General features: G+C 40.2%; 1 protein-coding gene across 1 annotated transcript; it reads left to right on the top strand.

Annotated features, from left to right (window-relative positions):
• Positions 1 to 692: 692 nt before the first annotated feature.
• LOC104524884 (trimethylguanosine synthase-like) lies at positions 693 to 11,707 on the top strand (the record flags this gene model as incomplete). The annotated part of the gene is given in 9 exon segments (XM_010167890.2): positions 693 to 750; positions 2,618 to 2,790; positions 4,507 to 4,610; positions 4,612 to 5,357; positions 6,418 to 6,535; positions 7,488 to 7,574; positions 8,677 to 8,848; positions 10,288 to 10,639; positions 11,534 to 11,707. Coding segments are annotated over 8 exon segments (1,813 nt in total), but the record flags the coding sequence as incomplete, so codon positions are not given.
• Between the last annotated feature and the right edge of the window lie 78 nt (positions 11,708 to 11,785).

Genomic DNA, 11,785 nt, shown 5'->3' with positions numbered 1-11,785 from the left:
TGTGCGAGGCGCCCGTCCTCTTCTCCCCCGCCCCGAACGGGCGCGGGGGGACCTGGAGCCCCCCTGAACTGGGGGGGAAAGAGGAGGAGGAGGAGGAGGTTCTTCAGCGAGGGGGAGCGATGCCGCTCTGGGGCTGGTGCACGATCTGGGAGAAGAGGTCGTGGCCGTGGCCGCGGCCGCAGCTGCTGGAGTTAAATCCACTCGGTGTTTAACGGAGGCATTTGCAGAGATGAGGTGCCTTCAGCGTTGGGTGGTGGCTGAGGTGTTGGCAGGTTTGGACTGAAAGCATTAAATTCCACTTAAGCGGAATCGTTTGTGGGCCTAAAAATTAATTCCAGGGTATTCTGCGTAGCAGCAGCATTTTTTGAACATCTCCTGTGTCGGCTTTCCCATCAGGCTTTAAAGTTTTGCCTTTTTCAGATTTTTCTTTATTTCATGTGTTTAGAGTCATAGAGCAGCCCAAGTGGGAAGGGACCTCGAGAGATCATCTGGTTCAGCCTTTGGTGGCAAAGGGAGCCTCGATGGGGTTATTTAGCACCCTGTCCAGTCGCATCTCGAAGCCTCCAGCAGTGGAGACTTCACCACATCACTGGGGAGAGTTGTTCCGCTGAATGATTGTTTTTGCTGTAAAAAAAGTTGTTTTAATGATGACCTTCTGCGTCAGTGTCTGTCTTCATTTTTACAGAGATCGAAAATTATATAAACTAGGATTAAAAGGATTTTATGTGAAAGATGACAATGACAGTACAGGTAAGGTAATAAAATGTACTGTGTGATATGATGTGCTGTCATACCTAAAGTTATGTGTGGTTATTTAAGGTACAGTAGGACTGTGTAACTGCTAACTCATTTCGTGCTTATTTCTGGCTTGGTTTTCAGTATTTTTTTTATGGGGATGGACGTGAATAAGAATTTAGCACTTGCATAGCTTTCAAGTTACCGTAATCTTGGTGTGGAAGTTTGTGTCAAACCAGGTGTGACGCCTGTTCCTGTCAGGACAGATTTACCAGCTCACAGAATCTCCATCTGCTACATAGACCTAGCTCACAGGTCCCTGACCTGCTCTAAAATCGTAATTTCAACTAACTTAATTATATAGCAGAGGGTCTGCAGAGCCTAGATGTTTGCCTGGGGGCAATACTGTCCGGCTACCTCTACCCCAGCCTAGGACATTAACTGTTGCTGATTAATCTGCTGCGCCAGAAGTAGAGAAGAAGCAGTGACCTTGATGGGGGCAATTACTGTTTGCATGTGCACGAGAAATCTTATGAGAAGGACCAGAGGAGTAAATCTCTCCCTACTTCCTCATATTTTAGGAATAATCATGGTGCATGCTCTGGCAAATTCAACACCACCCTTTCTCCATTGTCCCAAATTCCCCACATATGCCTATCTGAAGATAATTCCTTTGGTATCTCATTTTTCCATTGCTGTCTTGCTACCTCCTGCATCATATAATTACTTGATTTGAAAGGAAGAATTCTGAACAGAAAGGAATGCCCATAGAAGCTGGGAATTAATAGCACAGGTTAGATGGAGGCAATGTGAGTGGAGTGAAGAAGGAGAATGTAAACAATATTTTTGTGTGTATATGACTGAATTGTGATGAGAGTCATCAGTTAAAAACAGAAGAGTCTTGTGCTGTGTGATAATTTGGCAGTAAATACAACCTGAAAAAAACAATTTTTTTTTTTTTTTAGCAACTACTCAAGAGCTTTTGTGTTTCATAAATTTAATCAATATACTGTTCCTCCTTTCTCAGTGGTATTTGTCATTTTATAGATGTATGATTTTGCTTAAAAATTTGATAGATGTGGAAGAAGTGATTCAATAGTTGATGAGTTATTTCTGAGATAATTAGGTTCAGTAGTTCACACATTACGTTTTTGTAAAATTGTAGTATCTTTGTTAGTGTGATTTTGAAAGATTTGTAACAAAACTGCCAGTTTTCTTTTATTTTAAGTTTGCTGTGGTACCTGCCAAAAAGAACTCCTGTAAAGAATTTTCTTTTAATAATACTGATTTCTCTGTTGTTTGCTGAGCATTATTGTAGTTATTACTGTAAGTAATTATCTGCACAGTAAATTATCTGCAAGTTATTGAGGTGAATGTTTGTGATAGGTTGACCTCAAGCACCCACACCTTCTACCCCAGCTCTCATTGCTGCACATCACATTATATAGTTCAGACTATCCTTCAGCCAGTTTGGGTCAGCAGTCCCAGCTCTGTGCCCTCCTGCTGTCTTGCCCACCCCAGCCTACTCGCTGGAGAGGGCAGAGTTGGGAAAGGAGAAAGTTATGATGCTGTGCAAGCATTGCTCCACAACAACCAAAACACTGGTGTGCTGTCCACACTGTTCTAGCCACAGGTCCCAAACACAGCACCATAGAGGCTGCTATGAAGAAAGCTAACTCTGTCTCAGCCAGACCCAGTGCAGTGCTTTGGCTATTGAAGTTTGATTTTGGTTCCTACTGATAGTTATGCAGACATTGGTGTATTTATGAGGAAAATTTTAAATGGGAAAGGAAGCTTAAGAAGCAGTTCTGCTGATTTTTGTAGGCCATGCTGATGCATTATCAGAACCAGATTATATTCACTTAATATAATTTGTTAATAGGAGAGGAACAAGCATCTGAGGAGGAGAACCATTGTCCCAATGCGACATTAAAGGTGAATACTAATCATGCTCTCAACCTGGAAGAAGTTGAACTGGACTCGGAGGCCGAGCTTATGAAGAGTATGGGATTGCCTCTTCAGTTTGGTGGGCAGTCTGCCCACAGGGACTTTGTGGTAAATATTTCCTTTATTTGTTCTGTTTACTTTGTGTTTCCAAACGTAGGGGCATGTCTGCTCTTCTGTTATTTTTGAGATTACAGTTCATGGAAATGTATCTGAGCTGGCTTTAAGCTGCCTGCCTCAGGTACTTCTGGCAACATACAGCACTGTGATCTGTGCAGTTTGTAAAATCCACTTGCCAATTGACTAAGCAGGATCAGGCTGTGCTTTGTGCTTCTATATATATATATAAATATTGCTCTTGCTCCTAGAGAGAGTTAGTTTAAAACAGCCATGGCAACATTGATCCTCTGCATCAGGACAACTAGTACACCCTAGTCTGAGCACTTGTGTTCACACCATCTGCTTTAACCATTTAGCTTTAGATACTAGTATAAAAAGCTAAATTTCTCAGATCCCCCTTGCAGCTGATAAGGCCAGGCTGTTGGCAAATAGTTTGAAAGAGAAAATAAGGTATGTTTTTACTTGATTACTGCTAAGCATTGTAATTTGCACTGTGTGTATTAACATGACATTATGAGAGACGTGGATGAAAGATTAATGCCAGTTTTCTGAACCCAGCTTCTTTATAGTCCACCATAGGCATCTGTCAGTGCAGCAAAACTAGGGACTGCAGCTGATGAGACATTTGGAGTAATATCTGTATGTTTGCAGTCTTTTGCCCTTGTGAGTTATAGTCCCTCATCACCTCCACCTTTTTACCTGCCAAACTAAGTCTGTCAGTTTATGGAAAAAAATGGCAGATTTATCTGATAGAACGACTTGTTTTTCTTGGATATTTTAATTTTGTTTATATCTGTAAGCACAGGAAACCCCAATGAAACAAGTGGAGTTTGATTTGGTGAAACCAACAAGTTACCTTAGTGGTTCCTTTCAGTGACAGGTTTCTGTCTTCTGTTCCACTAGACAACTGTAGTAGTCTGAGTTTGTTCTAACAAGTGAAAGGGATCTATTGCACAAATGAAAGGGCCACCAGTTTGGGGAGGAGGCTCTTTCCTTGTGTTTCTGTTAGCCAACTTGTAGATCAGTATGGGATTGGAGGAGCATTACACCCCTCTTTTGGATCAGTGCCTTCAGGCGTCCTTAGCCAGGCATACAGAGATTCAGCTGCAGGATTTATCGAACTTTTAAGCATAAAGTGATGCTTTTTTGTTTAAAGCACTTGAATATAGTAAGGATTTAACAATCTATTAGGCTAAATACTGCTTATTCACTATCCTAATACGGCACCTGAAGAGTGTTTGCTGGCCAGGCAGATATCAGGTGATGGTAGAGGTCGGCTTCCGCAGTCCCCCAAAACAGGTCTGTGGTGTTTCTGAAATACTGTTGTACTGCTGAGCTCAATCCAGTGGCTCCCTCAATTCCTGACTGACCTCCCATTAGGATTTTATAGTGTTACATGTTGATGTCTTTCCTCTTGAATCTTTGAGCTACTAATGACTTCCCTCTCAGCAGTCACTTCTGTCTGCAATTGCCTTTCTTTTGTCCCATTTTTCTACACATTTTTTTTTACAGTTTTTTCTCACAACTTCCTCAGCAGGGCCCTATCAGACCCATAAACCCCACAGCCTTTTGTGGAGAGAAAGCTAACAATGGGGTTGCAGTGAGAGGGAGGATTACAACAGAAACAGAAATGTGCTTGGAGAGAGGACAAGAAATAACTGCTTATACGTTGTGGACTTCTAAGTATGTTTTTCTATTGTATTTTAGGCAACAGAAAATTACAGAAAGAGGAGCAACATTAAGATTATGAAAAAGAAAAAGAAGAAGAAAAAAGAGTTACAGGAAAAACATGAGGATAAAATAGGGTTAATGCCAGGATCGAGCTTGTGGTGGTCATACTCAGTCTGTTTCTGGTGGGCTGGCCCTAGCTACAGAGCAGTGGGAGAACAGCAGCAAACCTCAGTTTGTAACTGAAGGGAACTGTGAGAGTTCAGAAAGTCTTGCAAATGAGGCTCCATCCAGTGAACTTAAAGAAAAATGGGAGAAGTACTGGAGCGAGTATGGAGAGGGCCTTCTTTGGCAAAGCTGGCTGGAGAAGCATCAGGAGGTCTCATTGTCTGAAGCCACAACAGCCTCGGAACCTTGGAGTAATCCAGACACCAGGGAAGAGTGGGATCAGCATTACAGTGAATTGTACTGGTATTACTGGGAACAGTTTCAGTACTGGACAAATCAGGGATGGACTACTGAGAGTTCACACGGTGACAACATGGAAGCTAATGGTGTTATCCAGGAGATGGGTCTTTCGGGCAAAATGGATGTAGTTAGCCCAGGGGCTGAACACAGTGAAGTGCTGAGCTTGGAGCTGTCTCCCTCTGACACCAGAAGTGAGGAAACACTCCCTTCAAGTGCTGAGCTCCACAGTGAAATAACCTCTGGGATTTGTAATTTAAATCTGAATTTGGAGGGAGTAGAGCAGAACAGCGCAGCTCTAACAGTAGTCCAACAAGGTCCTCAAGAGCATAGATCATCTGACAGTGAAAGCCAGGAGGAGCCCTGTGATGGAGGAACCATGAAAAGGAGTGCATCTCGTGAAAATAAAAGTATTAACCACACAGGTAATACAAAATCAACTGAAATAGAATTTCTCTAGGTGGTTATATATAAGAAGCAAGGGCATATCTGCATTATGCCATTTTTAAAAAGTTGATCAAGTATTTTGTGGAATGATTGCATACTTGATTCTTTTTTTTCCCTCTGCTTCTCTGGACTAGATGTCTTTCAGAGGTCCTTTCCAGCAGTATGAATTAGGCAGTGAGCGCAGTCATCTTTACAACTGCAAATTCATACATTCCCAGCTAGTGCTAACAAGTGAAACTGCCAGGTAATGTAGTAGTATGGTGAAAGCCAGTGGCTGTGCCTTACACTACTGGAAGAGCTTCCATGAGGGAGGTACAGGACTGGTCTGGAGATGTTTTTGCCAGCCAGTTCAGTGTGCAGAGAAGGGAGAGAGCCATCTTGTTTGCCTGCCTGTTCTTCCTTGCTAGTGTTGGCTGTAAGCAGCAGTGTAACATATTTCCTGACTGTTGCATGATTTCTCCTAACAAAGAGGAGGGATGAAGCACATGAGTTAAGTGTCAGCAGCTCGGGACTTTAGCTTGGTGGGAAACCTCTTAGTCCACTGCTGTTGACTTTCTGAGGAAGGAAGAAGCAGGTGTGGTCCTGTCTTGATCCTATAGTGGAGTTGGAACGGGAGAGGTGAAAGGAAACTCTCCTTTCCAGCAAGAAATGAGAGGAGTGTTGGAATCCTCTCTTATTAAATGTGTGTGAATATCTTTGTATAGCTAATGAAATGGAAACAAAATTTACGATCAAGGAAGAAACTCTTGAATTTTTAGCTTGTAGGCATTTTATTCTTCTTGGAGAGCTGAGATAATTTGAAGTTGGTCCTGTTTAAGATTATTAACTCTACAATGTAACTAATACTGGAAGCTTGTATTGGTATGTTGTCCATCAAACAAGAATAGATAAAGATATGTGTGTTTGGCACTTGTGCCTTATTTGTCCGATTCAGGCATGTAAGACAACCTTACTGTAGCTGCAGACATTACTCTGGGGACAAGAAGATAAGGAATTAATTTATGCAGAAAGAAAATATTATCTCATCTATTTTTTTAGGTTCACAAGAGTCATGTAGATCAAATTCAAATGGCAAAGAACAGTTGCTGCTTCATGACCAAGATGAAGACGAGGATGAAGAGCCTCCTGAGTACAGACATGCCAAAGTCAAAAGAAGGCAAGTCATGAAATTCAGATGAGCTTTTTTTCTCAAGAAGCCCAAGTCTAGAAACCTCCTGATTTATAGTAACTATTTGTTTGATTGAGATTCTGAGTTAAAACTTTAGTACAAAACCATGTAGTCTTCCACCACTGCATATCGCTTTACCTGTCAACAAGCAGTGGGTATTTCTTCTCTTCCATTGCTTTATGAAAACAATTTATGGCCTCGATGACTGTACAAGGTGACAGTATTATTCTTGTGCCACTGAAGGTTGTTAATTGGATAGGACAACTTGCTTATCTAAGTCTAATTAGTGTAGACAATACGAGAACAGTAGTAAATAATTTGTATTGTATAACTGAATTGTATGCTGCCAGTGAAGTACTCAGTGCTATGGTGATCATAAAATAGCTAATCTCTGCCTTGACACAGTCTTTTTCTTTCTTCTCTAAAAATTTACAGCCTCAAATATGATGAGGTGGCTCCTCCTCTTAATAAATTTACAAACTCAAAGGTGAAGGGATGGATGGAATTACCTGCTAATGACGTAGCTTTAGTTTTGTTCTAATATTTTGCTGTTGCCTTAGCATTAATAATAGATAATAATACAGATAACTTAATAGATGATGAAGATAATTTGGAAATAGGGTGAACAAACACTGTCTTCATCAGTTCCGTGTAGGTCTTAATATTAAAATATTCTAAGAGGTCATTTGGAATAGTTGGAATATAATAACCCCAAGAGAAGAACGCACATGCTTGGAATTGGGTTAAAAAAAAAAAAAGGTATGCGCTCATGCGTATGAATGGGCTGGTGTTATCGGCCTTGCTTGGTGTCAGCAGTGGGTGGAAGAACTTACTGAAGTCCACATTTAAATGTTTTCAATACATGTATTTCTTAGTGGTATATCTGTAAAATACGTGGATTTTTCCAGTAAGTAACTTTGTCATCTGTGTTTTTTCCTAGCCATGAATTGGATGTGGATGAGAACCCAGTGGAAGACCCTGAGGAAACCTGCTCTATTTTGGGTTTCAAGTGTGGCACAGGACAAAAGTAATTGCTTATGAGGAACTCAGGGTTTCTTCATAGCAAGTCAGCTCTCTTGTTATTATTCAAATAGGCCATTGATCTCTATTCCCATTTTGTTAAATTTTTGAAGATGATTCCCAAAGTTAGTCTCTGCTCTTAATAAAACTGTCGTGCTTTGGCTAGAGAGAGAGAGATGCAGAGTTACAGAGACTAATTAAAGAACAAGAAAAGTGCCTTGAGACAGAAGCAAATTCATAAGGTACTTCCAGTTGTGTAAATGCTAAATGGCTGGTCACCTACTTAAATTAGGGATGTTTAAAGGCTCTGACAGTGGTTGGTCCTCTCAGTTTGGAATTCTGTGAGCTTAGATCATAATTTATAGCTGTTTCATATTGGAATGTGGTTGCTTTATACTAGTAAAGTATTGCTATACTAGTAAAGTATTGCCAGGGTATTGCCCAGTGAAGTTTCTTTTTTGCTGGAATGACCTAAGGATGTGGTGGTCAGTGCTGTAGAAGTAACATCAGGGCACAGGTGGACCGTAGCTTAGGTCTAGCACTTCTGCAAGATGCAAGTTGTTTGGTACGCATATATGTGCATATATGTGTCAAAGAAGAATGTGTTTTGTAGTTGATAGTCTCTGTTCTACTTTATAAATTAAGTGAATTGCCCATATTTTTATTTTTTTTTCTCTTTTTTTTTAAATTGTGTTTTCCAGGAAACAAAAGTAGCTGTTTTGGAGGTTCTTTACAGCCACCTAAAACATGTTTTATTCTACTAATCAAGCTATTTTTTCATTTCCTATTCTTCAGGCTGGTCTGGGAAATTGTTTCCACTTATACGCCTATTAGGAAAAAAAAATAAAATCTAAAACCAATTTGGGTCAACATTTTAAAATAAAAATATTTAAAAGTTTTCATGAAGGTACATTGTTTAGCAGCTGCATCCAGTGACTTGTATTTTAAGAGTGGAGCAAATGTCTCGTAAAGAAATAATTTAACCTAAACCATCTTCTGTAGACATCAGCATTCATGTTAAAGCTTCCAGATTGGAAATAACAAAGTCCATTTTTTTTTTTTTATTTTCCTTTCCTTTCCCCCCCCTCCCTTTTTTTTATTAATTGCAGGTATGGTGGAATTCCAGATTTCACCCACCGAACTGTGCAATACTTGGAGAAAAAGGCAAAACTCAAGTCCAAATTCTTGGATATGCGTAAACCAAGGAAGAGCAAAAATACACACATCTTCTTTACAGAGGAATTTGAAATGTCTTGCAAAAAAAATAAAACTTTGAAGAAGGTAGGTTTAATGGTTAGTGTTGCTGTAATTCATAGATGTGTCTGCTCCCTTAGCTGTTGTTCAATTATGAAAAATAAAAAAAAAATAATTTGCCCAGAGTAGGTGGCATTTTTTAATTGTCAGTCCACTGTTCTTTTTTTAATTTTTTTTCCCCTGCTTAGGTGAAGAGTAGTTAGGGTGGGGTGGGTGTGGAAAGGCATTGGTGGGCTTTTGGCAATCTGTCAAGAGGAATGTGAGCTTAATGGCGAAGTTGAAAGTCATTCCTAACGTCTGGGTGCATCTTTCCTTTAGAGGCGTGTGTGTGTAGGTTTCTGTAATTACTAAAAGTATCTTTGTTTTTAAAATGCATGTGAGGGCATTTGTTAGTGCTTGCATTTCAGCAGTGAGAGGAAAAATGTTTGCATAGTTTAGTGTATTTTATGCAACTCCGTATTCTTATTAATTTGTGTCAACATTTTTGCTTATACCTCTACCTGCATTTATTTTCACCTATAACTTTATGCTTAATATTTTTTTTTTTTTTGTAATTCAGAAACTAGTAATGAGGAGAAAAACTTGTTCACCGTAGATTTGTTAGTTGAGTCTCTTTAAAATCTTCTACTTCAGATTTTAAATGCTACTTTGCTGCCTTCTGAGATGCTTGGCATTCCTTTACACTCAAGTGCAAAACGCTGTTTTCTGGTAGTGACAGCACGTGTTGTGTTGAACTCCAGTCCCATTTTTATAATTTTTAATCAGAGGCTTGACCATTGCCATCTTGTACCTGAAGCCAGTATAGTTGGAGAGCAACTTTAATTATGTGTAGGAAAAAAAAAAAGTTATAAATTTCCTCATACTTTCTGGTAAGGACATGACCCAGACTTAGTGCCACTCAGAGCAACTCTAATGTAAAGGGAGCATCTGTGTATGCCTGTGAAGAGGTTGGACCACCATCTGCACACTGGTTAGGGTGTAACGCTGAGATTTCTGCTGTGCAGCAGAACCCTTGAGCGCTTGCACCATTTGGTACATCTACAAGCTGATACAACTAATGCATGAAGTCAATTTTACCTGTTCATCCAGTCCTGGAAGGCAGAGTGCAGCTTCTTTAATTACAAAGTAATAGTCTTTGTCCGTCTGACTATTTGTTTCAGATATTACTTGAGAATGATTTACTGTATTTATCAGTTAATTTTGTGGAGTTTCTCTTTTGCAGGTAGCTGGTATCTAGTTCCCAAAGACAACTTGTTTTTGAGGTGTTGTAAAAAAGGAGCAGAGTTAAGGACTTGTGTATCCTCCTGAATGTTTTGACTATGGATATTTTACTTTTTTCAAAATACATGTGGTTGAGAGTGTATGCATGGCGGGAGCTTTTGAACTCTAATGCTTTTAAACTAGCCTTACAGTTCAAAAGTCAGCTGGTTAACAGTCTAATAATCCATGATATCTGACAATTGCAGGTGGAAGCATTCCTAAAGCAGGTTAATAAGGCTGAGGAGGAAGCCACATCCCAGACAGCCTCCCCTCAAGGTAAAGCAGAGGCATCATCTGCAAGCAGCGACTCGGAGGATCAGGGAAGCATTGCTGCCACACAGACTGTGACACTGAATGCTGAAAACCAAAAGCCATCGTCTTCCAGCACAGCTGTTTGTGAGCCTGGAAGGAGTAACCTTGAGGAGGAAGCGCAGGATGCGGCAGCGAGCAGCTCAGATCGCCAGGGCGTGGGGAGGCAGGAGCCTGACTGCGGGCGGCAGCTCGTCCCTCTGGATATTCCCGATTATCTCCGGGCAGAGGCAGAGGATGTCAGCCAAGGTACATCCGTTTCCTACAGACTGGAAATGGATTGGCAGTGGGCTCAATACTGCTTTTCTGAATTACAGTGTTGTGTGGTATTTATTTATTTATTCTGTTTATTCAAAGAGACTCATTAGGTCCAAGGAGTAATGAGGCTGATTGAGAGCTGTGCTAGTGGAAGTAGCTTGTTCCTGGAGCGCCAGAATCCCAGGTCTTGTCTTTGACATTGGCAGTATTTCTTTATAGATAAACAATTGTTGATGCTAGATGTGATCTAATGGATCTCCAATTCACACCCTTTTCCGCCTGTAAGGATGAGGGTGATTGACTTTAGGTAAATGGTCAGGTTTTGGGTTCTCAGATGCACAGATGCATGTTGCTGAGCTTTGGGGAGCATATGTTGTTAAATTTATTTTCTAGGGAAAAATTAATCTGTATTATGAACTTTTCAGTTTAACATTGTAAATAAAGAAAAACAGGATTATTCAGGTTTCTACATATAGTTTAATCCTTCCTACAGTAATTCAGTTATGTTAGATTTCTAGTGTAAAACTCTTGTCTAAATTGGTTCTTATTTCGATAAGGGCATTAAATTGATCTCTGATCCACTTGTTTGCTCACTATGTAGGGCTTGTTGCCATCAGTTGAAGGTGGAAGCATGTTAAGTCTCTTAAATAATGAGTGAAGTGTTTTGATTTTTAGGACTGTGACTGATACCTGTCAGGTAACACTATTCCCTTGAAATATAGGATGCTCTTTTTTAATTTAAACCACTAATCTGCATAATCTGGCAAACAGTAATAAAGGACATTTAGTGGTGGTGTTAAACTTGAGCATTTTATAGGTTAACTCTACTGATTACACTCCTAGCCTACAAGAACAGTAATTCTTAACTTTTTCAGTGTCTTCCAGTTTTAGATGAAAAAACTACTGCAAAGAAGAAGGAGAAAAAAAGGAGGAGAAGAAATAAAATTGCACTGGGAGCTATACCTGCCGAGATTGCTGCTGATCCAGAGCTGGCCAAGTACTGGGCACAGCGCTACCGGCTGTTCTCTCGGTTTGACGAGGGAATTAAACTGGACAGAGGTGTGTTTAGGACAAAGTGCACTGACTTGGTGGTGTAAGATATATCCAAACTGAAGCCCTTCTTGCAGCCTAATACTT

The sequence above is a fragment of the Antrostomus carolinensis genome, unplaced genomic scaffold (genome assembly GCF_000700745.2).
Source record: "Antrostomus carolinensis isolate BGI_N321 unplaced genomic scaffold, ASM70074v2 scaffold49295, whole genome shotgun sequence".
NCBI classification, from domain to species: domain Eukaryota; kingdom Metazoa; phylum Chordata; class Aves; order Caprimulgiformes; family Caprimulgidae; genus Antrostomus; species Antrostomus carolinensis.
This window is presented reverse-complemented; position numbering and strand designations above follow the sequence as displayed.